The 27,146-nt window shown below is 39.8% G+C and overlaps 1 protein-coding gene and 1 long non-coding RNA gene across 5 annotated transcripts in view; one reads left to right on the top strand and one right to left on the bottom strand.

Annotated features, from left to right (window-relative positions):
- LOC140895647 (uncharacterized) overlaps nt 1-3,880 on the top strand; it is a 42,934-nt gene extending 39,054 nt beyond the window's left edge. For both annotated transcript variants that reach the window (XR_012154294.1, XR_012154295.1), the window contains exon 3: nt 3,632-3,880. This is a non-coding gene — a long non-coding RNA (uncharacterized lncRNA). The remainder of the gene's footprint in view (nt 1-3,631) is intronic.
- ITGA6 (integrin subunit alpha 6) overlaps nt 1-27,146 on the bottom strand; it is a 59,678-nt gene that overhangs the window by 20,438 nt on the left and 12,094 nt on the right. For 2 of the 3 annotated variants that reach the window (XM_073305848.1, XM_073305850.1), the window contains exons 2-12: nt 15,720-15,847; nt 14,706-14,785; nt 13,639-13,912; nt 11,690-11,821; nt 8,676-8,889; nt 7,818-8,011; nt 7,591-7,679; nt 6,575-6,702; nt 3,794-3,889; nt 2,122-2,183; nt 1,232-1,389 (exon numbers count right to left, since the gene is read on the bottom strand). In XM_073305848.1, coding sequence (XP_073161949.1) covers nt 1,232-1,389; nt 2,122-2,183; nt 3,794-3,889; nt 6,575-6,702; nt 7,591-7,679; nt 7,818-8,011; nt 8,676-8,889; nt 11,690-11,821; nt 13,639-13,912; nt 14,706-14,785; nt 15,720-15,847 — 1,555 coding nt within the window. Of the gene's footprint in view, nt 1-1,231; nt 1,390-2,121; nt 2,184-3,793; nt 3,890-6,574; nt 6,703-7,590; nt 7,680-7,817; nt 8,012-8,675; nt 8,890-10,152; nt 10,270-11,689; nt 11,822-13,638; nt 13,913-14,705; nt 14,786-15,719; nt 15,848-27,146 lie in introns of all 3 variants that reach the window. The other variant, XM_073305851.1, reaches the window with a different exon arrangement.

The raw sequence follows: 27,146 nt of genomic DNA, 5'->3' as shown, positions 1-27,146 counted from the left end.
AGGCTAGAGGTCTGCCAGGGTCTGCATGAGGGAGGCTCCCCAATTCCATTACAATCCCTTCTCCCCAAATAAACTTGTTTCATACTTCTCCCACCCACACACAACCCTCCAGGTTCACTTCCTAGGTTCCTTCTCTCTCCTGCAGCTCCTCTGTTACCCCTGGCTCCCCAAAGCCTTCGCTCTGCTTCTGAGGGGTGCAGGAAATGTGTTTCTGTATTGTACTTTACATGAATTATTACTCAGTTATGTATTAATGTACCTGGATTTGTGCTGGAAATGGCCCACCTTAATTATCATACACATTGTAAAGAGAGTGGTCACTTTGGATGGGCTATTACCAGCAGGAGAGTGAGTTTGGGGGGGGGGGGGGGAAGAGTGAGAAAACCTGGATTTGTGCTGGAAATGGCCCAACTTGATTATCATACACATTGTAAGGAGAGTGATCACTTTAGATAAGCTATTGCCAGCAGGAGAGTGGGGTGGGAGGAGGTATTGTTTCATGGTCTCTGTGTCTATAATGTCTTCTGCAGTTTCCACAGTATGCATCCGATGAAGTGAGCTGTAGCTCACGAAAGCTTATGCTCAAATAAATTGGTTAGTCTCTAAGGTGCCACAAGTACTCCTTTTCTTTTTGCAAATACAGACTAACATGGCTGTTACTCTGAAACCTGTTAGTAAGGAGTCTATTTGTCAAAAAGTTTCCTGAATTTTTTTTTTTTGGGGGGCTGTATAGTTACAGACATACTTGCTGACAGGTATTTTGAAATAAATTACCAAAATAATTGAAACTGGCATGATTATATTGTGTTATTTTGACAAATAGAATATGCAGAATTTTAAAATATCATGCACGGATTTATTTATTTATCTTTGGTGCAGAATTCCCCTAGGAGCAGCCATTGTTCTTGTGTACAGGTCAAGTTACTTCCTCTCCTTTGTTCTGAAAGCCTGAGTCTGTTGATCTTCAGGGCATACTACCCGGCTCATATGTTTTAATTCAGGCTTTTGGGGAGGTAGGAGATGGCATTTGTGAGAGAGTCAGGGTCAGTTTGAGTTTGATTTTGTTTCTTCTGATTGGGGCGGGAGGAGGGGGAGAATTGAAGAAAGAAGGTGGAGCTGGCTTTATCTTATATGTCATACTTTAAGTTATGTCAAAAGGTACCTGGTGCCCAGGATAGAAGTTTTTCTATTGAGTATAAATCAAAAATAAAATACTCTCCCTTCACTTTACCTGCATCACAAGAGAAGTTTTCACACATTCTTTTCTATTCCGTCCTCCTAGAGTTATACTTCCAATCAACTGATCAGACAGATGCTTAGAAAACTGAACTCGAGATGGCAGGCCTAACCGCCTCCTGTCATTTTCTGCTTCAAACGTATAGTTAAGTTCTAGATCAAAAATAAAAGGAAAATACAGAACTACAATTAGGAAATATTATAGCACTAAGAATGCTAATGTAGGAGTTCTGGGCTTGTCATATTAGCCAGGAGGACTACGCACTGTCCAGTACTGGGCTTATAAACAACTCTCCTTTGTTTGCAAAGCCATCTTCGAAGCATAACATTAATTATCTGCCTGCTTTGTCCTTTTCCCATTTGACAGCCAACTTCTCTTTCCCTGCACATGTCCAAAAGGAGCTTTCACAATTAATAGGCTTTTTTTTTTTTTTATTATTAAAGAAAAGTTTCCTGTTCAGTGTACCAACGTCCCTCATGTGCACACTGCTGTGACAATACGAATGGTAATTACACTGCACAGCCAGCAGAGGCAAGGCTGGAACACAAAACATGGTGAAGGCCCCACATAAACTTTCTCTTTTTCCCTTATGTATCCCTTATTTAGTAATACGACTTAATTACATTTCTACAGATTGCTACACTTCTGTTAGCTCAGGCTACAGCTCTCAAGTAACAGCTAGTACTGTCAGCATGTACTCAGTTACATATTAGATCTGACAGACACAGTGTGAGCATGTTGCAGCATTTACATACCTGCCTCTGCAGTTAACTTTTATTGACCACAGTTTTGTTCTTCCAGAACAGTAAACAGCCTTAAAAAAACAAGCAAGCAAGCAAACAAACAAAAAAAACTCAAACAGATAAACATTCATAACTACTTACTTATTTTTTGATTGAAGTCCGTGGGGTTAGCAATATATTCAAAACATGCTTCAACGTCCATGCTGTAAAGAGTCAAGAATTTAAAATTAATGTTAAGAAGCCATGATCCAACAGACTGAAAGTTTGAACATTTCATTAAACAATACAGTCACCTGTCCGTTATCCTTGCTTTTATAATACGATTCATATCATATGAATTAACAGAACTGGTATTTTGCTTCTCAGTGAATGGTAAATTACAGAGCCAGAAGAAAAAGTGCTTCTCTCTTTTACTCTTTCAGATACTTTAAATTAAAAAAAAATGGCTTCAGGAAGTTTTTACAAAAGCAAATTGTTTTTCCCATTTAAATAAATAAAAATCTTGTCTTTCCTGTATTTGCTGGAGGATCTCCTGAAGAACTAATTAGATTATGATACTACAGGAGACTGAAACCTGAGCCAGAGAGTGGGTAGGAAATACTTAGTCTGACTGTTTAACATTAATGGGCTTGATTCTTTATTGGCTGCATCCAGTGTAGTCCTTTACACCGGTGCCGCAGCAGAATGTAAAATATTTTATTTATTTAATGTCTGCTAATGGGTCTTTACTATGGAAGTCTCCTTCCACTTGGCAAGTTCTAGCTATTAAATATCTAAAGTAGATAATTGGTTCTTGTGACTGTCACTATTTGTAGAACACCTTATAAAAAGCCAGTGCATGAGAAGATAATAGCACCAAATTATGTTTATCAAGATCTGTTATTCTATAAAACTAGATCAGTTTCTGATTTACTTTCTGATACATGGGAAGGTATTTCCAGTTTCAGCTTTTCAAATATAAAACACCCGTGTGATACTTGACTGTGGATGTAACTCACAAGTTACCACCAGTGCACCCCATGCCTTCTACCCTCTTAAAGTGAGGTCCTGCAGCCTCAATATTTCATTAAGAGGAAGTATAGAAGAATCAAGCCCTTCTTTGTATTACTCAGATTGAAAGGGTCTGTTCCTTTTCTTCTTGTAGTTTGCACTTTTAGTTTGTTACAAAATGTCAATGTTCATTGAAAAGTTATTTATTTTTGGTCTTTAAACTTCCATTTAGTGCCAGTAAAAAAGCCATCCCAGGCTCTCTAAAATATGCATGTATGTTGAATTAAACAGATAGTGATAGATCACATGGGGACATCATGGGACCAATACACATATACATGACCCACCAACCACTTCATTCTTGCACTTAAGTTATATTAAAAACGTTTTAAAATGTAAATTTCTAAGGAAGAGTATCATCAAATTTTATTATTGCCCAACATGATGTCATCTTGAAGAAGTGTACTACTCCTATCCCATATTTACATAACCTTTGCCTTTTGGGATCTGGGTTAAGGTATCTGCCATACAACTAATAGCTTTTCCAGTCTGCATAAAGCTTTAAGAGTTACAGGCTTTAAATTCTAAAAGTGACAGGACAGGGAATAAATCCACATAGATGGCAACCAATGAAACCCATTCTCCTATTCTTACTTTTCAGAAGCAAAGCCAGTTATTGGACAAGATCGGAATATGTTTCACATCTATCAATCACACTGCATATGCCTCCCTTCAGCTCAGTGGGTCTGCATGCCCAACCCCATCACACTGAAAACATGAAGCACTCAATATGCCAAAGCTTACAACAAAATAAATATCCTACCAGATTCCACTGGGTTCAAAACAGGTCTTTCTGTTCAGGTCAATTTTGTCAGGAGATATCGTGATGGTTTTCTTAATGCTTATAACAGGCCGAGATCTTTTTTTTTTTTTTTGGGTGGGGGGGAAGGAGGGGACAGGGATGGACAGGTGTGAGGAGAGGGGAAAAAAGGGGGGAAAGTTACAATTAGTAAAATCAATTATATGTTACTCTGAGTTTAACAGAAGCAGCAGACTCCTATACTTGCATTGATTTGCTGTGAAGATTCCCTACATCTCAATATTATTCAAAGAAATGTTTTGAGTTTCAGAAAGGTTAGAAATAAAACTTACAGCATTTTGAAGAGAGACAAGGTGGGTGAGGTAATATCTTTTATTGGACCAACTTTTGCTGGTGAGAGAGAAAGAAGCTCTGGAGCTTAAAATAGAGCTCTTCTTCAGCATTTTGTAGAGAAGCTGAACAACCCTGAAAACCCACGAAGGTCAAGTGACTTGTATCAATGTTTTTTAAACCACTATGTTAATGCAATGTTATGGTTGTCATTTTACATGCACAAAAAGTCAGGAAATTCAATGTGATGGTTCCCACAGCAATTGTAATTCAGCCCCTTTGTGTATACGGTGAGTAGCAGAAGTAATTTAGATTAACATATATGTCAACTTTAATGTGCAGTGTGGATGGCTGAATTATGGCTGTTAAGACAAACCTAATTTTTCACTTCCTGACTTTCATGCATGTCGGATTGCTGGCATACTGCTGCATTAGCAGCTTTATTTTATTTAATGTTTTAAACATGAGGAGTGCATTTCTTTTCTTTTTAAAAACAGACTTATTCATACAGATGAAGAGAATGGCTAACCCTGCTCCCACTAAAGTGACTCCGTTTTGCCATTCATTGTAGCAGAACAGAGCCAGTAGGTACATTTTTGAATATTTACAAGCTGAATGCAGCCTTGCTTGTTTCAGTGGAATTCTTTCACTGACTCACCCCTTTTACACCACACCAGCTTTGTGTCGTCACCTCCTGTTTATAGAAGTACTTAGATTGCCCTCATCAGCATAGTATTGAGAGAAACCAAGTATTGTGTGACATGACTAATGTCCGTCACACATGGGTTTTGCTCTCATCCTCTCCCAAGGGGGAGAATTGTGGGTGCAGTCAAGTTTTTTTTTTTTTGTACTTTTCTTGGTATTTTTAGGGACTTAATTACGTGCATGCGGCTATGCTTATATTAGAGAAGGCACAGTCAATGATGGGATGGTCCTTAGGTCCTGTGGGAGTTTGTTCCAGTCTCAGACCGACCCCAAGAAAGCTCTGTCCCCTGAACAGACAAGTTTTACCTTATGGTAGAAAGCTCCATGTGCCCGAGGAGCAGAGTTGTCAAACACAATCTTCAACCCAGAGCAATCTTTTAGATATCCTGAGCCTTCACCATGATTGCCCTGAAGATAAGGACTGAGACCTCAAACTTGACTCAGACCTCAAAGCCCTGCCTGTGTTTCCCCTTCCTACTTATTTTAGTTGTTCTGTAATTCCTGTCATCATACGTTAAATGGCAAAATTAGATCTTTCTGCAGCCAAATTGTATCCCCAGTGCAAAGCCTGAGTAACCAGACTATAGGCTTAGGAGGTCAGCAAGGGGTCAGATTCCTCATCCCCAAGCTGTTCTGTGGCCACTAATGTAACCGGAGGGCTTCAGTACGCCCTACATCTACTGCACCCGCATCTGCAAGAGAGCATGGAGGCAGATTATTATTATTTGTATTATGGTAGTACCTAGGGGCCCCAGTCAGCATGGGGGTCCCACATTATGCTCAGCATGGTACAGAGTAAAATGTGGTCCCTGCCCCAATCAAGGGATGACAGATTGGATCTGCTATTGCAGACCTCTGACCCTGTCGCTCACACAATATCTCCTTGTACACTCGTGTGAAGGGAGCCCCATGGAGCAGATCTCTACATGTCACAGGTTTAAGAGCTGCCAACATGGACTTTCTGAATTCAGCCCCTCCCTTCCACCGCTCACACAGCAGAAATGCAGATTCCTCAGTGTTAAGGCCTTACTTGGTCACGGTGGGCATGCATGCACACAGGATTAGCCAAATATCCACTATAATTATCCCACCTTTTATGCATCATTCCAACAGTTCATAATCTACAGTTCTCAAACATTGCTATGTTTTCTTGAAAAACGCATAACAAAAGCTAAACATCAGGGATGTTAGGTTATCTTTCAGCCAGTTTTGTAGAAGAGTATGTCTACACTGAACACTAAGCCCAGGTCTGTGGGACTCAGGCTTGTGGACTCAGTGTTTCCAAGTCCATGCTTGAGCATTCACACTACATTGTAAACCTCTGTTTACAGTTGCTGGATCTGGGTCTCACAGCCATGCTAATAAGCTAATGTGTCTATACTGCTCTACACCAACCTCTCACCCAGGTGTGTGGCTTAAGCAGCATCCACACTGTAAAATGACAGAGCTTAGATCTCAGTCCCAGCAGGACTTGGGCTCTGACCCACCCCCCATACCAGGCCTCGAGTGCTTGCTGATCCAAGTCAAACTGATTTGTATGTGGATGGAAGAGTGGTTTGGACTCAAATCTGAGTCAGAACCTGGGCTTAGTGTACAGTGTAGACATACTCAAAAGAGACCAGACTGATATATGTGCATTCTTCCCCAGCACAGTTTTCAACCTCTGGAGGAAAAAAAATGCATTACAAACCTAAAACAGAACATTCATCTCTTCAAAGCAGTTTGTTAGAAAACCAATACAGTACACACCTGTAAACAGAGACAGAATCTGAAAGTGACCCAACAGCAATATCAGGGTAGGAGTTTCTATCAAGATCCATATTTCCAGTAATAGAATAACCAAAATATAGAACACTGGATTTTTTGCCATCAAGAATCTAAAAACAAACAGATTGTTGAGAATAAGACATTTAAGTAATTATCATTGCTTTATACTCCAAAAATCTGAAGAAGTGGGGCATACAAATCCACATGTTCCTTTGCTCTGTTCTTTTATGCATAGGGTTTCCACCATTTGGGGAATCCAGCATGAGAAAAATGTAACTAGCTGGTGAATATAACATGCTCACTTGCACTCTTCCTTTTTGAACTTGTGTTCTCAGTCATGGAAAAGCAGCAGATGACTTGCACTTTTCCAAAGTGCCATGCCTCTGAAGAAGTGCTTCTTTCAGGTGGCACTTGCTCCTGTTCCAGACCTTAGGTCTAGCAGATGCAAGGAAAGTCTGAATTTGTCCCTTAAATATTATAGGCCAGATTGGCACAAAGCATGCACTGCAATATGGCCACTCTGTGGAATGCAAATTAACCTTAAAGCCACTGTAGCCAGCCAGGAAGATTGTACCAGTGTAGTGGGATCATTGGGTAGCTTAGATGTCCATCTTAGGGTTTTATGCTGCTTCCCATCACTGTAGCACCATGATATATCCTCTACCATCACCCCTCCCTGCTGCCAGCATACAGGATATGGCTGGGCTTCCCTGTGCCCTGGTGACTGGTGTGTGCCACAACGGCCTCCTGGGAATCCTCAGGCTACTTTAACACACAGCCACTCCAGGACTGGGGGAAGCATAAAGGAGCTAAAAGCCACTTTTGCACAGACACCTTCTTGAGCTTTGCTGTAGCCGAGGATCTGGGCCTGCAGAAGGTGCACAGAGCAATGCCTATTGTGGAGGTTGCCCAGTGGAATATATTTTTGTGGAACAAAACTTCTTATGCTTATAATGCTGTGCAAGGCTGAGCACAGGTGGTAACGGGTGTTTAATTACCTGTGCTGGCTTTGTATTTATTCCATTCTTGGATCCGTGATATATGAACACCTTGCCAAAATCATCATATGGTGCCCCCACGGCAATATCTGTTGAAAAGAAATTAGGAGATTTAGATAAATGTTATCCTGATGAATGGTTACATTCATGATAAAATAAGATGCTCTGAATCTAGTTTTGGAAAGGGGGGAGGTGGACATTCATCTTCAAAAGGTCAGTTTTCTCACCTGGGAATCCATCCTGATTAATATCACCAATATTTTCAACTGCAATACCAAACATAGAATCAGTGGTTCCATTGAGGCGAATTGGCTTTACCCCTTCCCATTTGCCTTGTTGGTTAATGTAGATGTACACAGCACCCCCAATTTCTCCATATCGGTCAAAATACTGTGGGGCTCCAACAACAATATCTTGCCAACTTTAAATGAAACAAAGTACAGACATTTTAAAAGAATTCTGAGAAATAAGTGAAAATTCCTGGCAAGTTAAAGACTACAGGCTGAATATAATGTAAGTAAATTGGTCAGACAAAGAGGCTGAGCAAAGGTCACTAGGAAGCACATTAAATTGGTTCAATAGTGAAAAATTAACCTGGCAATTTTTATTAAAGAAACAAACTGTGTTTGTGGCTTTTCCCCTCTTTTCTGTGCTGTATAAAGAATACCTATGAGGATTTTTGCTTGAATGTGATTTTTTTTTCTGCCTTTTAAAAAAAAAAATATTACCCATTCAAGTTTCAGTCAACTTTTCATCTAGCTGTATTGCTCTAACAATGAGTAGAAAAGAAGAAGTCTAAAACTATTCAATAGTCACATCCTTTCAAATAAATTCGGAGACAGCACCTAGTGTACTTCTCTGAAAAGGAAGCCCAGAGTTAGTATGCCCTATATTGCTAATGTGAAAATCAAGCAAACTGGAAACCTTCCCTATACATCCTAAAGTTAGGGAGGGGAAGGGACACACAACTCTATTCCTCCACATTTTCCTCCATTGGCAAATCATCTTTAGGTACACTATACATACAATGCACTGCAGCAATACAAAACTAGGATTTAATAACATGAGCTTAACAAGAGCCTTACCCATCATTGTTGAGGTCCACTACTGCAACATCATAGCCAAAAGAAGAGGCCAGCCCTTCTCCTTCAAATATATGCACAAGCGAGAGTGTTCTGGGAATTTGGAGATCTTTTTTCAGCAGAACTACAGCTCCACTGTGATTGGCTCTTGGTGCACCTGATACAAAAGTTGTCTCTTCTTGGGAAACGATACCTTTACCAGTGTCCAAAGAGAAACCTAGAACAAAAGAAAACACAAACCAATAGCTAGAGTTTTTTATTGTTAGATCTGAAAATAATATATATGCACTATATTAAAGTGGTGCCTGGTAGCACTACTGCAACCAAAGTTTAGCAAATATATCCAAAATATATTCACTACATGCTACCAATTTCATTTATTTTTAAATCTGCTATAACAATAAACACCTTATAAATGAAACAGTACACAAGTGTGACTATAGAATGGTATGGAGCATATATCCATATAATGTCTGCAGAAAGAAAAAAGACCCTAAATGAAAGTTTTTAATATTACAGACTTCTCTCTATATCTCCACCACACCCATGTGTAGCATCTGTAAAATGTACAATAATTGGTCGAACAAATCTGATACTCTATGGATGTGGTTTTTTGTGTGTCTATAATGTGTGTGTAAATGCACACAAACACACCATCTGTACATTTCACAGACGCTACACATGGTTATGGTGGATATTTTTTTAAAAATGTATTAACTTAAAACCAATTTAATAAATCTAACCACTTTAATACAGCTTAAGTGCTTAGCCTCTAACACAGAATGAACACTTATGAATTTCATACAAATGTTATTTTCTGTTATAAAAACATGCAAAGCATTGTACAAGCACAGTATTTTATGTTAATGTTAGACAGTATTTGAGAATCTGCTGTATACAGTAGTGGTGAAATCAGCAGTAACATGCTAATTATGTCTATAAAGGACATTTCAAAAAGCATGCAATCCTAAATCTTCAGTTTAAATTCTAAAGTTAATACATTGAATTAATTATTATTTTACATATTTTGAACAGGATTACTGCATACATATATTGGGATAGTGCATGAATTTGTGGTATAAATCCAAGTATCAAAAGTCAGACAAATTGTGAGGAAAAATCTAGATTAGAAGAGAAGTAAATATCAAGCCCCCCTAATCTCCTTTTCTTGGAATCCTTCACCACTGCCATTCCGATTCTCAATTACAAAAATAAGACAGAGTTTCAGATAAGCTTGGTAAGAAGGCTACAGTATATTTTGAGTGTTACATTACAGATCAAGTCCTCTCCAAAGCCCCTTACTTTATAAGCTATCCATCATCTGAATCCCTGCTGTTACATGCTTTTACTTGAATGCATTTGAAATGGGGAAGGGGGGGGGGAATAAAATAAATAAATAATTATGTCAAAGTCTGGATACACACACACACACACAAAAGTATGACCAAGACCATATATATTGTCACCTCAGGTAACAAACCTAGGTAGCTATTCATCATCACACCAGTGGATTTGTCCACTCTTACATTGGGAGGCAATGTTTTGTATACAAACTGATCGGGATCAGTATCAGAAACACTTGTCAAAAACAGAAGACCTGTGAACATATATGGGAGGAAGAGATCAAAGAAGAAAGATATGGTAGTTAAGCAGTAAAAATAACTGCACGTCACGTATAACCTAGGGCACAGCAACTGCCAATTAATGCCAGGCTGGCACTGCACTACTTACCAATGAAAGAGGAAGTTAATTTGATTCCAAAGACATGTCAAATCAAGCAAAGGAGCTTTTTAGAGTGACAAAGCCTCTGGGATATAAATGCAACATTAGACTTGTTTTGAAAATTTAATGCTGATGAACAGGAAGACAAAAACACTATGGTCCTGCTTATTGCAGTCTTTTTCTGTTCAGCATGAAAGCTCCTCCATAACATCCCTAGCCCTGGCATTCCTGCCTCAATCCAAATGGACCACTTAGATCTTTAGAAATGCTATGAATTCATCTCTCTACCATCACTATTTATGGTCCCCAGCACCTACAAATTCTTGATCTGATTCCTGTTTAACTGTAATGGATGTTCTATTTCTTCTTATAACAAGTCTCATTCTCACTTTCATTTCTTCACTCTAAGATGGCTCTCTCCTTGGCAATGCTCTCTCCCAGACCTGATGCTAAGAATTAATCCCTCTCTCTTTCCATCACCAGCTCTTCTGGCTCCATTTTACTAGCATGTGCTTAAACCCATTGCAAACGTAAAGAGTACTGGTGTAGAAGTGTCACACAAATCAGCATTTGGAGCAGAAAGACGCTTCTTTCTCTTGACACTACTCAATTTTTCAAAGATCCCATTCAGCCTTTATTCTTTCTGGTTTGTAATGGCACCTCTCATTTGGCCTTTCTTCACTGTTTGCATTAAGCAGGACAGTTTTCTTTTGCTTTTCATCATGAAAATCACACTACATTTTTATTAGTGTCAATCCATGCTAATGATTAAAAGCTTTTAAAAAACGTATCTGTAATTACCATGTTGTATTTGAGTTATTTAGGACAGCCATTAGCTGTGCAAAGAAGCCTTAGGAGTTAAGGGACTGGTAGTTCGGTGCAATGTTTATGCTCTCAGCACACACACAATGCCGACTTAACAGTTATTCTCAGAAACTCAGGCTTTACTACAGCTCCCAATTCTACTTGCTGGTGGCCACATGATCCAGGAGTATGAATCCACAGACAGTACTTACTGTTAGAGAGTGCCTATAAGCACATAACGAGAATTTGCAGGTCCTCATCACAGCTCTTAAATGTCTCGTTACATTTGTAGCTCTTACAGGTACCTCAATGGAGTATCATTTTATACTTAGCCCGCATATGTAGAGGAGGATGTGAATGATCAAATATGGTTGCATTTTACAGGGGCATAAAATAATTGATTTCTGCTTGTATTTTATGGTATTGCACATCCTTTAGATAGCGAGTGTTCAAAACGACTGAAGAGTTTTACCATCTGTGCTTAATCCTACCTAAATAACTGTTAGCTGGCACAGGAACTAGATTCTCAGCTCGGCGACTCTCACTACCAACTTCATAAGGCCCATCATCAAAGATATCCACAGCATAAAATGTTTGATTCTTTTGCTCTGCACGAACCACCCCTGAAGGAATGAAATGGTAAAATAAAAATGGATGAATGACAAGAGAGAAAAATAATAGATATATGGTTCCTGATTGACATTAGCAATATTGTCCTTGTGATCATTGTTTGAATTGGGAGGAAGAATAGCACATAGCCTGAAGTTATGTTTTAAAATCTCATGGTATTGTATGCATATGGGTGTCATGATGCAGCAACTTTATGATGCCAGGCAATGATCTGGGAAATATGGTATACATTATTAAAATTGTCAACAAAACATTGAATACACTGATCATCAACCCTCTTCACTCAACATATCATTTCACCCTTTCAACAAAGGCATTATAGACAAAGCTGCTACCTAATCAAAATGGGTGCTTCTCTTTAGTCAGGCTTATTTAACAATTTGTCAAGTACAGACATGTTTTTTCTGGGATATGAAAGCATATTCATAAAACTGATGTACTGCCATAGCAGTTCTCTGCAATTAACATAAAGCAATCTCTTAACTCAATATGCTCCTTCAGCTTGTTCAAATTTTCTTGACAGAAGCAGATATTTGGAAAATTAAGTCTTCACAAAAAGTATACCATGTGCCAGAGCGTAACTCAGATATTTCGCATGGTTCGTGTGCCAGACACAGGTGTATGAAAGAACTCTGTAGAACAGGGGTCAAAGACCAAACAGGCATTCTAAAGGAGGGGGAGGGAAGTATTTTGCAGCTATTGGTGTAATGATGTGCAAAAAGAAATCTCTTAAAAAAACAAACAGGCCAGGCATTTGAAAATTTCTCAACATAAACCAAGGGATACAAATCTATCCATTGTTTTTCTGAGTTTTGCAACATTTGCTAGGTGATATGTGCCAGTTGCCACAGTCTTTAGTTTTTACTCAGGCAGAACACCCATTAAAGTCAATGAAGTTTTACTGGAGTAAAAACATAAGGATTTGCCCTTGAATGTTTAAATATTTGCTCTGTGTGCAATCATCTTCCCATGATCCTGCCATACTGAACGTGTGATATATTAGGGTATGTCTACACTGAGTTTTAAAAACCTGCAGCAGCGAGTCTCAGAGACAGACTACAGACACAGGCTTACGCGCCAGGCCAGACGTTGTGGCTCGAGCTGGAGCTTGGACTCCAAAACTCACCCACCTCCCTGAGCTTTGGAGCCCAAACTCCAGTGTGCCTACACTTCTGCACTGCTGTTTTTAGCATGATAGCACGAGCCCCACCACCCTGAGTCTGAAGACCCAGGCTCTGAGACTCACAGCTGCGAGTTTTAAACATGTTGAAAAGGTACCCACAGTTTCCACAGACGATGACTGATGTCACAAACACAAAAGAATGAGCACATTGCAGGATCAATTAGGATAAAAGTTTTAGTGCAGACATTTGTCTGAATAATTGCTCAAATGCAGAAAAATGAGATGTTTGCCAAATAATGCTAAAAATATGTATATACACACTCAGTGTGACAGTTCCACCCTTTGACACAAGCACTGAATCCTGCAAGAAAATTAAGACCAGTGAAGTAGGAGTTTCCTACAACAGCGTGTTAACTTATGTAATCCACCCATTAGCTATTCCAATTTTTTAAAGCCTTCCCCTTACAACACTGATCCCCAAATTTTTTACCTCGAAGGGTCCCCTTCCCCCCTCCCAAACATTCCTCTGTGCCCCCGTAAGGAGGGCGCACCCATAGATTGGGGACCTCTGCCTTACAAGTTTTTAATCTGACATTTTTGACAGTAACATGGAGCTAATAATTTAGCATTTACAAAACCGGGGTAAATCCTAAAAAATCTAGGAGCGGAGAAAAGAGAGGGTCATACCTTTCCAGTTATAAGTTCCTGGTGCACCAAATACAACATAATGGTAGTCTCTAGTAAAAGTAGCAGCTACACCTTGCTGACATGAACCAAATTTCTCATGGCCCCTCAGTCGGCCATCACAAAAACTCCATTCTCCACCATCCATAGCAGACTCATCATCCTTAGGATCCTTAATAGTGAGATCCTGACTCAGCAGGTAGCACCTTCCAATGATATCACGAGTTTCCTGAACTGTGTTTACATATTGCCTTTTCTCATAGCGATGTGCACATGTCTGCAAGAAAAACAAAGATACAGGAGATAAGCAAAATGTTTTATGCCTTCTGTATTTTTTCCTGCAAATTATCATTAAAGCCAAATAATGAGAAGGCCATTCTCTATAAGCTACATGCTCCCCTAGCAGCAATAGCATACAAGCCAGGTACTTATGTCTGGGAGAACAGTGACAACAGAGACTCAGAAGTTGAGTCACATCCTCTTGTAACATCTGAATGCTGGCAGGAAGAAAAAACACCACCACCACAGTGGCTGCATGTAAAGTTATTGGAAACCTTGCAGATCACAGCACTACTATGCACATACTCAATATTTCACATAGGCTGAAGGGCAGAGGGCATGCTTGCTTCTGCACAAACCATGCTGCCATTCTGGGAGAAGCCAGGCTGTCACTGGTTCCCTGCTGATGACACAGTGAATTTGCCCCTCCCTCCATGCAAGTTAATACTGCATCCAGCAGCATTACTAACAGTTTTGGAGGTAAGGGAGAGCCGAGATAGGTGAGGTAATATATTTTATTGGAACAAATTCTGTTGTTGAAAAGGGGACAAGCTTTTGAGCTCCACCGAGCTCTTCTTCTGTAGAGCTCAAAAGCTTGTCCTTCTCATCAACAGAAGTTTCAGATTATCTGCAGTGCCTCATTCTTCTAGGGAAAATTTTAATTCCTTATGTTTAGGAATCTAATAGCAACAAAACCTAGAAAGAGTTCTGTAAAGGTACAGAAATGCGGACAACTTTAAAACATGCAGCCTAAACAAATACTAATAAATATTCTAGTCCTATAGACTTACCACCACTTTTCCTCCTGGCCCCTGACTTTGGACAGTTACACCCATCCACTGGTCTTCTTTACTCTCAGTTGCTGGATCAGCTGCATCATCACAACACAATTTTACACACTATGGTTAACTCCTGTCAGAGCATATTGTGCTTTGATTATAAACATACAATTGTAATTCAGGTTTCAGAGGGGTAGCTGTGTTAGCCTGTATCAGCAAAAACAGCAAGGAGTCCTTGTGGCACCTTAGAGACTAACAAATTTATTTGACAAGCTTTTGTGGACTATGACCCACTTCATCAGATGCATGGAGTGGAAAATACAGTAGGTAGGTATAAATATACAGCACATGAAAAGATGGGACTATGACCCACTTCATCAGATGCATGGAGTGGAAAATACAGTAGGTAGGTATAAATATACAGCACATGAAAAGATGGGAGCACTCCCATCTTTTCATGTGCTGTATATTTATACCTACCTACTGTATTTTCCACTCCATGCATCTGATGAAGTGGGTCATAGCCCACGAAAGCTTGTGCCCAAATAAATTTGTTAGTCTCTAAGGTGCCACAAGGACTCCTTGTTAATTTTAATTCAATATTTGTTAACAACTCCATACTGTACCTGAAAGAGCCTGTAGGTGGCACTGTCTATACACTTTACCCATACAACAAAGCCTTAATTGATGAGGATTAGTTATATCAGTGAAAAAGGATTTGGTTTTGTTGTTTTTTTTAAATTAAGATATAACTTACACTTACTGAAAAACATGATCATAAGCAAAACATCTGGATTCAACATCAATATTGCTTTAGCAATTAAGCTAAGACTTGTTTTCACTCAAAAACTAAATAAGAAAAGCTGTAAAAACATTTAAAGAGGATAAGAATAAGTGTTCCTTGTGATCACTGATTTTAAGAAAAAGAAAGATGCTATATTCAGTGGGAAAGACCATTGAGGCTTACATCTGATAAGCAAAAACAGACAATTGCTTCACTCCAAAGAAAAATATGGAAGAGCCTACCGTTCTCATCAAAGAAGACACGTGTGCAAAGCGTCTCTGGGGATGTAATGTCACAGCTATACAACCCTCCAGTTCTGTTGGCTTGCTGGGATGGAAAGGCTTTCTCCCGAGGTGCTCCAACCAGCAATCTGTTGAGAGAGAAATAGAAATCTATATATTTTGAGGAACTTGAAAGAAGTAAAAAGAGTAGAATCAGGGGATGCTATTTTGATATGTCAGTAGAGATCTGATTTGTAAACTATTGAAGGAGGATGGCATAGTTACACCATGACAATTTTTCTAATTGTTTTTTTAAGTAGATCATTTAAAAAGTCTCTCTCTCAAAGCATGGTGGTTCTATGAAAACTGACTGTGTAATCATGGCATTGTGAGGTTCTCCAATCATCTAATGATTTCATAACAAATATGCTCAGTTTACAAAATTCCCTAATTGCCATTCAAGCAAATTCAGCCTGTGATCTGAGAATCAAGTTGGATTCTTTATGGCTAGTTAACCTTCAACAGTAGTACAGAAGGTGACCCTGAAAAACCCTGAAAATTTAAAAACCTAGAGCTGATAGAAAATCAGAATTTACATCCAATGTAAAATTCTGTTACAGTATTTGGAAAAAAAATTTCATCCCAAATCAGGATGAAAAATTGAAATGAAATTTTTCACAGAATTAAGTTCCAAAAATCTGTTTCTAAATGTTTCATTTTGACATTTCTGATCAAAACTAAACATTTTGACATTCTGGAATTAAAATGCTTAATCTTGTCTCAACTCAACGTTAATCTGCGTCCTCCTGACCTGCTGTGGTATAATGTGCTGCAACCTGCTGTAGTTCAAGTGCCTTGTGGCCCTGTTCTCCTCCATAGGCTGGGCTTCCCAGCCAGACTACATTTCCCATGAGTTACTTTGCTCATGCCATTCCCACAATGCATCATATCAAGTCAAGAAGAGGCCAGATCATGGTGAATCATGGAAGGTCTAGTCCTGCCCGGAAGCTCAGCCCACAGAAAAAAAAATGAGGGCACGTGGCACCCAAACTAGAACTCCCATGAGGCAACATGGCAACGCACGCACACATATATTAATGTTTAACTGACCCATAACAAAATGTTTTAATTGGTTCAAACTAAAATGCTTCTATTCAGTTCAACCTGAAACAAAATATTTTGTTTAGATTTTCCTAATGGGAAAAGTTTGCAAGATTTCAGTTTTTCAGAACCTGCATTTTCTGCGGAAAAAAAAATCAATACAAAATTCCCAGCTCTATTAAAATTATTTCAGGCCTTCTTTACTCATCATAAAGGAGCAAAAAAGAGAGCATACCTTTATTTGATTTTCCAGGTTACCTTTTTTAAAAAAATCCAATATCTAAGTACTATCAGCTTGTGGCTGCACTAGCGTAGTCCCCAAAAGTCTAAATATTTTTCAGATGGTTTTTGCCTAGGCAGCTGCTGTTTGTCCTTCGAGACTATTACTGTACCAGGTTCATGAACCAAGAAAAATCTTCAATCATCTTACATAAATTACTGCTGAATGGTGCTACAAATCTTAAATTTTATCAGATGCACAAGACAGTTCAACAATCATGCACGTCATGAACAGGCTCTAGTGAAACGGGTTTAAATTAGATTGGTGCATTCTAGAATGCATTTTCAAGTAGTGCCCAGAAAGGTATTAAAACATGGTGGAACTAATCTATGCTGCAGCACTACAGGTCTGCCCTGTAGAGCACACCAGGGTGGGCCGTAAGACAGTTTCAGGCACTGCAGCACAGGTCATTGTAAACATGCTGAGAACTTTGCATTTTAATTTCTTTCATTCCTAATAATGTTCAATTAATCTTTAGTTCAATCAATCAAAACTTACTGTAAAGGTGCAAGTCAAGCATCCCAATGCATGAACAATGCACTCTACTCACCCTGCATATCATTCTTAAATAGCAGAAGTCCATAACAGAAATTACTGAACTACTGTCACAAAGTAAAGCTCAATCTCTGGTTAATGATGAGATGTGCACAAAGCTAGTGATGCTGGGCCTTATGCACCAGGGTGAGTTTCATCCTGGTTGAGGCAGTCCAAATGAATCAGATTGTATGTTGCCTGGATAAGTTCTGATGGATGAACATGAGTATCATTACAGATTGATAATCTCTTTTTTACATTTGAGTAGTAATTGGACTGTTACTTATTCTAAAAAAATTGTAATGAAAGGAACTGAAACAAAAAATAAATGTGAGCTTATGTTGAGAAATATAATTGTTTCTGCAGCTGTGTGCATTCTGGAGTCTATTTTAGCTCTTTCGCTGGTGATCAAAACGCCTTCCTCCCAAGGAACCAGAACAAAAGAGGATTTTTTTTTAAAAGATGCTTATATTGGCAGGGGAAACAATAAAGATTAAAAACAAAATGCTTACTGTGAAAATGGAGTTTAAGTGAGTTCTTGAATTTTTCCGAGGATGATTTGCCTATTTAATGCAAGCTCTCCCTTACTGCATAATGGATATGACTGAAACTTTCAAACACAAGTACCTAAAGTCAGCCTCTAGATCCATATTTAGACACCTTTATAAATATAGTCTGATTTTGAAAGTTGAGTCAACAGGAGCAACATGTGGGTGCTCACCAGAGACTCAAAGGTTCAGGTTCTGTAACCAATTTTTCTACTTTATGTGCAGCTTAATATATTACCATTTGTGTCATAAAATCGGCAAAGAGTCCTGTGGCACCTTATAGACTAACAGACGTATTGGAGCATAAACTTTTGTGGGTGAATACTCACTTCTTCACCCACGAAATCTTATGCTCCAATACGTCTGTTAATCTATAAGGTGCCACAGGACTCTTTGCCGCTTTTACAGATCCAGACTAACACAGCTACCTCTCTGATACTATGTCATAAAATGTAAGCCATAAAATATAGAAGATGTATAGCAAGTTAGCACTGCTGTCAGAACCTTAACTTTTTACAATTTCAATTGTGCAGACTTAGGGCTGATTACTGGCAAATAACCTCAAAGGGACCATGAATGCAAATAAGTACATTAACAGAGTGTTGCAGAATCAGACTCAATGTTGCATTAGTCTACATTTCTACATTAATTTGGTTTAAGTGTGTATTATACTACCGGTGGCATTCTCTGTTAGCCAGTGAAATTGCAAGGTAATTAAATGAACTACTAATAGTAGTCTTACTATTTCACCCTTGGCAAAACTTCTGTTAAGGATCACTCCGCCACTGGACATAGTTGGCTTTATGCTAAATAAAGCTGAACTGTTACCTCCTAGCTGAATACAAGGCTGCTATTCTCCCTTAACTAATCATAGCCCAGTAATTAAGAATTTGAGTTTTCCAAATTAAGATTAATTAAGGGAATTATTACTTCTGTGCTTGTGGCCAGGCTGCCACCTCCATAGCTCCACTTTCATGGACTAGGGTGGCTCTGCAGCAGCCTGCCTCCTTTTTCCCCCCTCTCCAAAGAGCATCTCACTCCATACCAGACACTCCAAGATACTATGAACAAGATTTCCCTTCTGGGGTCCAATTAATTAAGTCCCGCCAATAAAGGGGCATAAAACAAATGGAATTCAAACCAAGAAGATTCTTTTGCCCCAGCCTCTCCTCCCTATCGGTCTGCTCTCCCAGCAGTAACTCCCAGGACTTCTTGCTTAGAGTTTGGCCTTCTCGCCCTCACTCTACAGACCGCTATGGAGGAGAGTGATCCTCTTCTGAATCCTTTTTTCTTCCACAATCCCACTGCGTGGTTCTCAAAGGAGTTTAATTATACTGATCAGCAAGAAGAGCTCTGCCTTCTCCACAGGCCTCCTCCCTCTGGCTCTCCACAGGCCTCTGTTTTATCTAATCCAGGCCTAATCAGCCTACTTAACCTCACCACTCCCCAACCACAGTCACCAGACCTCCTTCATTTTCCCAACCAGCGGAACAGAGTGACTGTGTCACACACAGGTAGGGCAGAGACCCTGTGACAGTGCCATTCGTTAAAGTGATAATTCAACTACTTTTTTGAGCTTGGTGCCTTTGGTCATGACTAAGGTAGTTCCCTCCTCCAACCTCAAACAGTGATCATCAGCTGGCTTGCAATATATGGATTTGCTCCATCACTCTCCCAACACTAATGTCCAAATCTGAAGAGAACATGCATGTTTTAAGGCTACGGCACTGGAGGAGCAAAGTTTTAACTCCAGGTCTGCATGAAAGAACACCTATTTAACTAAATCCCGCTACCAAGGTATCATTTTAGCTCAATTGAAAGAGACCTATTTCTTGGTGCTTAGGTCCCAGATTCAATCCCTGCCAACCACTGTGTTGTTTGTGGGTGCTGAAAGCCATGGCTCATTATAGTTAAAAGTACTTTACAGAGTAATGCTGTACAACACTAATAATCATTCTATACAGACAGAATTATGGAGACAAAACTTACTTGTTTTTCCAAAAGTATATGGGGAACTATACTACCCCCTCGCCCCCACCAAAAACAGCAAAATTCCTGTTGATTTCAGCTAAAGCAGGATCTGCCCCATGATTTTTTTAAAACGAAAACTTCCAGTATATAAACATTTCTAATAAGGGAGAGGAGGTGGGAATTGGCCATCCAGACACTATTAGGTGGATCTGATGTCCAAATTTGCCAACTGTTGCTGACCACTGTTCACTGAAAAGAGTCTGAATTTCAAATAGATAAATGGAAGCAACGTAGTTTCATCAAATCTAGTCCAATGAAGTGCTTAAAAAATTATAAACTACTGCAATATCAAGCAAATCAAACAAACCAGCAATAGATTTCCAGTTTTACAGTCTATATGTAATACTAACCAGAAGACTGTTTTAATTTAAATTCCTTTCTGCTTTCATCAGTAACACTTGAGAAACTTAACAAGTGACAGAGAGAACTGCAGCATTATATGCTTGCAGAATCCTTTAAACTTTAATGAAAACTGTGGTAACAAAAATAGAAGTGGGAGTAGTGGCAACTCAAAACTATCTCAATTTCCCCCCCTATTTTTTTCATGTAAACATATCCATCATTTGTGAAGCGGGACCTGCAGTTAAGATGAAAACCACGTATCAAAGAGATTATTTTAAAAGTTTATTTGTTCATAGCCCTCACCACTTCATCACTTGACCAAACTTTACTGGATGCTTTCCCATCTCTAGTGAATGTCTTTATCCTGTTCATGTCTCAATACTTTACAAGAGACAATAACATTTTGTAAACATATTTCTATAAGAAAAATAATTTCAGTGATTCATTATATCAACTTTAGACCAAACACCAAACTGGATGAAAAACTGAAAGGGACAACATCCAATTAACATACTAGAAAGAAAATCCTGTTCACACACCCTATATTTGCCATGCTCTCTTTTAAAGTGACAGGATTATGTTAATGATCCCAGCCTCATCACCATTATGCAGACTGGAGTAGCCATAGAATGATAGGGTTAGAAGACATTATTGTCCACAAGACATTATTGAAAGTGTTTTCTGGGTAACAAATTACCTGTATCTACAAATAGGCTGAATAAAGTAGTCACAGGTATCAGCAGTTTAAAATTTGGTTACCTTCATCCACCACAAGTGTCTAATTTAAGGTTGCTATTACTGGGAACAGTGTAAGATATTGCGCACCACTGTCCTTTTCAAAAAAATTGCAGCATAAACACAAGGAACACGAAATTAGGAAAGTGATGAAGACAAGTGCTGTAGTGGCTGAACTGTCACTCTACAGACTGCTATGGAGGAGAGTGATTCTCTTCTGAATGCTTTTTCTCCCACACTCCTAACCCTTGGTTTTCAAAGAGTTTAATTATATTGACCAGAAAGAAGAGCTCTAAGGACGACTGGTAATTTACAAACCAGAGTTTAATCCTACTTGTGTTACCCACTCTTTCCCCCCCCCCCCAGCAATACACTCCTTTTGTTTGCCACACTCACTGGTTTCATATCAGATGAAATTTTAAGCTTTTCTGGGCAGAGACAATTTCTACCACAGCACAATATGACCCTGATCCTGACTAAGGCATCTGGATAACCTTCAGCAGGAGACTGAGTCTTTGTCCCCTTAAGTTTTTGTGGCTGCCAATGCTGCCAATTAAGGAATCTAGTCCTTGAGCTCAAGCAGTAGATGCTCATGCTTTTAGCAGTGAAGATCCCAAGTTCAAACCTCTTTCTCAACATAAGCAAGGGCAATTCCATTCTTGCAACACTTGTAAATAATTCTATGTTGAAGGCATTTATGAACATGGCATTTAGAAGATGGGAACAGCCCATAAGCATGAAGAGATCACAGGGAGAAAGTCAAGTGGGAAACATTCTGTGTACAGTCAGAGCAGATTGTGCTAGACGTTAATGAAAGATTTGTATTGACCTCAGTAGGAACAGGATTGGCCCTGTACATGTAAAAGCACTGTTCCAACCCATTCTGAGACAAGTCATTACAGGCATCTCCAAGTGAGCCCTGTCCCTATAAATGTCTTGACTGTTGTTGGCTTTTTAAAAATGAAGGTAGACAGCTCTCCCCACACATTGCTAAAACAAGCTTGTCAATATAAAAGAGAAGTTTTATTTGAAATTCTAGTGTCACAGACACCATCTCTGCTTTATGATTGGATTCAACTCTCAGAAGTGATGAAAAACAAACAGTACAGGTCACTGCCTAAATACCTAGTGGGGTCTATTCTTCTCTCTGTATACTTGCGTAATTCCTGTTAACATGCACATGAGTTATATGGCATATCATCAAGAGATCAGCCCTCCTTCTCCCCTCAACACCCAAGATCTCCCAAAAATCCAACAGGTGATTATGTTAGCACAGAAGCACTTTGTGACTCTTTCTACAAGGATAAACACCATTTACAGTTTGTACCAATGGGTATGTTTAGGTCATTAATATGTGAAATCCTAGAGTACAGGGGACTGTACTAGAAGACCCCTCAAGGTCCTCTCCAGTACAATGATTCTATGACTCCATTGGTGTATTTTCAAATTATCAGTGTAAAGATGTTTCCCAGACACATCACTAACCTGTTTTCTAAAGTTCTGATGTTTGAAGGATTATGGTTTTCATGTAACTAGTACAGCTCTCCCTAAAGAGCAGATTGTATCATAGGGAATGGGAGAAGAGATGGAAAGCACCAGAAGGGGCAGGGTAAGTAACTACAAAGCAAAACTAGGCTCTGTTCTGGTGTATAGGAAGGGTCAACCCCAATGGTTCTGTGCCCAAATAAATTAATCTGAAAAACAAATGCTCCACCTTCATGTTCATTTAAAGAGCCTATCACATATAGATTTTAAGGTTCTTTTGCAGATCTTCACTCTGATCCAAAAACCCCTCAATGCCAAATGGCCAGAAGGTTACAAGAATATCCTGATTCTGGTATGTACATTCATTCGCGTTCACCAAAGAATGTCATGTGAGGTCTTAAATGAAAGCCAGGGTTACAACAGTCATTAACATAGTTTATGAAAGGCATATACAAATACTAGATAAGAAGTTATGTATGTATACTAAAGATACGTTATTACATTCTGTATTACAGGAGAGGTGGGGAACATGTTTCCTAGGAGACAACGGATGTTGATTCACCTGCCTGTTGGCATGTAAATTCAGCATTGTGAGCGAATACCCCAGATACATATTTACATATGAAGTCAACAGTTATAGGGAAGTCATCAGGGAAGAGAACCTTATCTTATCTTGAGATACACTTCAAAGGCTAGACACCAAAGGGGAGTGCTTCAAAGGGACTCAGGGACTGGGGTGCACCGATTGTTATGCCTGGCTAAATAAGGGCCAGCATTGCACAGAAGAGAGTGCTTGACGGTGGTGTCACAGAACTGACACCCAGTTAAGCACAAGCAAGTCTCCCTCACACAGAAAGCAAGAGGGAAACAAGGTGACTCTCAGTCCTGGGTACCCAGAAATCCATTACATCTACAGCAGTGGTCACCAACCCGTAGATCGCAATTGACCTGTCGATCCTGGTCTCCCAGCTGATCGCGATCTCCGCTGCAGCAGCACAACGGGGTTGCCTGCCCCTAAGGCCCCAAGCCTGCCACGGCCCCTGCAATTCCCAGAAGCAGCCAGCATCCTCATGGCCGGGGGGGGGGGGGAAACCATGCACTGCTCCTGCCTGAAAGCACTGCCCCCACAGCTCCCATTGGCCGGGAACATGGGAGCTGTGGCAAATGGGAGCTGCAGGGGCAGTATCTGCAGAGAGGGGCCGCATGCGGAGCCACATGCCCCTCACCAAGGGCTGTAGAGGCGTGTTGGCCCCTTCCGGGAGAGGGGTGGCCACGTGGTGCACTACTGGCTGGCAGAGTTGGGGGGTGGGAGGAGGTGCCGATGTGCCTGAGTGAGGTCAGGGCAGACAGGGAGCCTGCCTTAGACCCACTGCGCCGCCAACCGGGAGCTGCCCAAGGTAAGTGCCCCCCGGCAGGAGCCCAGCAGGGACCCGGCAGATACAGTATTTTGGCACAAACTATATTTTTCTGGTAAACTACAAAGATGATTTGTTTGGTTCAAAAGTTCCTTTTAAAATGCATTTTTCCATTTCCTATGTGCAGTTCTTTTTGTCTAACTTTGGAGCCGGCTAGCCGTTGTTCAAGAAGGACCAGCGGCAGGGAAAAGAGAGGAGATTGCTGCATTTTACATCAAGAATCTACATACTTGTTCTGATGTCCAGAAGGAGGTGAGATGCAGACCAGTTGAAAGCCTCTGGGTAAAGATAAAAGGGGTAAGGATAGTAGGGATCTATTACAGACCACCAAATGAGAAAGAGGAGATGGAGGAGACATTTCTAGAACCAAAACATTCAAAACACAAGAACTGGTAGTACTGGGAGAGTTAAACTTTTTCACACCTTTTCGGTGGAGTTCTGGGAGAGAATGTGTTTAAGTACTTGGAAGTCTGGAGGGCACTTAGAGCAGCCAGCCAGTGGGTTCCAAAACTCAGAGATGGATGCCAGACGGAAGGTCTGTGCCCTGAGAGTGTGCCTTCAGACCCCTAGATTAGGGCAGTGGCTTGACTCCATTCAGGCTCCAGGAGCTTGAAACATACTAGGGATCCAGAGCAGCAGAGATTCCCATCACAGTAGTCTTAGTAGGTAGCTTAAAGGACGCACTGGAATATGTGCCAGTAGGTGACTCTGCAAGCAATCCCACTGAAATGAAGTCAACAGAAGCTTGTCAAAGAGAAGCTAGTGATTAGGTTTGACCTGCGATTGCACTTCATTTTTCTAATTACCATGATTTCACAAGCTCCATATTTCCTATCTGCCAGAAACATGCTGTAACTAGACTCACTTTCTATTAGCTAAGTTATCCTGAAAAGTCTGAACCTGTTGGTTATAGCTCTTATTTTTGCATCAGCTTTTCTTCATACACTCTACAAAAGGCATCTCTCTTTCAACTAAGAGCCTCATAAAATAAAAGGCAACACCCATGTACATAATCTACCGTACTGCTTTTCTGAAGCGTGTACCCAGAAGGGCAGTAATTAGAATATGGAAAAGGCTGGTTTGCACTGCTTTCCCAAAAGCAACTTGAAAAAGCTTTAGATGTCTAGTTGCTGGGTATATTATATTCTCATGTTCATAGAAAGCTTTATTAGTTATGTTCTGATCACCCATTCTACACACATTCACTACGAAAATGAACTCTTGATTTTTCTCTATTGATTTAACCCCTTACCCAACTCCCCAAATACATTCACAGTTCTGGGTTTTAGAGTCTCTGTGAAGCAAATCTTAGTAGCTGGGAAGATAAATCTCAGTTCTAAAACCATATGCTGTTGGCATTGTCCAGGTGAATTTCTCATTACAGGCTTTGATAGCACTCTTTGGCCAAACATGGGTGAGCGTCCACACTGCTGTCAGACTGTGACTTAGGCCCGGTTTACAGCTAAAACTGAGGTTGACTTAGCTACATCACGCAGGGGTGTGAAAAATTTCAGCCTTGTGCAGTGTAGTTAGGTTGACTGAACCACTGTAGAAACAACTTGATGGAAGACTTTTTCCATCAACCTAGCTACTTTTCTCAAAAGGTGTTGATTTACGACAACAGAAACACCCCTTCAGTCCTATAGATGCTACTTCTATGACTTTTCTCAAATATTGGCAGTTTGTGCCCCTTATAATTGTTAACTCTGCAGCAAATAGTCCCTTCTGAATAGCTTATTGGCAACACTATATATAGTTGCCAACGTCAAGACAACATACACACAAGTCAACAACATGACTCCAGTGTTAAAACCATCATGGCCCTCAGTTAACTGCAGATTACAGGACAAAAAGGGTTACTATCAAAAATTCAAATAATAAGTTTATAGAGTTTTAATAAGAAAATTTTCTTCTTTCTACTGCAGTAAAAACTTTTCCTTAAATCCCGAGCCTAATCAAAAAGGAAATGTGCAATTAGATAAGTCATGCAAAAAGATTTCAGTTTATTCAAATAAACTGAAAACGCAGATAGTCACCTCACTTGGAAGAGGACCAATCTTTTATAATGTTTTATAGTAATAGAGACCATAGTTCAAAAGGAGTTGCATGTTTATTCAGAACACCCAAACAGCCTCTTTAGTTTAACTCCATACATACGTACAGAGTAATATCAAGGAGGTAAACTGAAATTCATGAGATATTCATAAAGAGATACAGATCTCCCTCTTTCTCCACATGTGGACTGGACAGGGGAAAACTGCCATATGGTATTATATTTTACGGTGAGTAGGAACGGACAAACTGGATGGAGTTCAAGGTTTTTCAAGGTCTCAGAACAACTTATTTGTTCACAAAACTAACTGAAGATTGAGAGCTTAAGCCTCTGAAGTTAAAATCATTTACACACACACGGTTTTTTCCCATGCTTTTTCCTTTTCAGTCTGATATAAACAGAACATGAGGCAAACAACGCTGGAGCTCAAATACAACTTTTGAGACCCTGATATTGTTGTAGACTGAAAGTTAGGCCATATGAGTTCTCCCATTTCTAGTTATTAGAACTCAGTTGGAGCTCAGCTGACAATAGCTAATGTTTCCCTGCTACATGTTGCAGGGAAAAAAAAATATGTGAAAAGAAAAAACATTGATTGCTAATCACTGTTCTGGAGACATCACAGTCACAATCAACAAAAGTCTCAGTCTCACCAAGTACAATTTGTGTAGATGAAAATGCAACTTAGGCTTATGCAGTTATCCTCTGTGCTCAGAATCCATCCAATATTATTCTCTGGTATGTATGAAAAAAGGATTTATTTCTGACAGCTTCAAATGACTGCATTATGTCACCTTCACCTAGGACCTGGCTCCCATAAACAGAAACTAAGGCTCACACCAAGTGAATATGGAGAAGTTTATAAGTGGGAGAACAGTGAGCAGTTTTCATCATGTTTCTCTGTAGAAAGCAAAGGCCAGAGAT

The sequence above is a fragment of the Lepidochelys kempii genome, chromosome 11 (assembly GCF_965140265.1).
Source record: "Lepidochelys kempii isolate rLepKem1 chromosome 11, rLepKem1.hap2, whole genome shotgun sequence".
In the NCBI taxonomy this organism is placed as follows: Eukaryota; Metazoa; Chordata; order Testudines; family Cheloniidae; genus Lepidochelys; species Lepidochelys kempii.
Note: the sequence above shows the minus strand (reverse complement) of the source record. Positions and strands in the feature narration are given on the sequence as shown.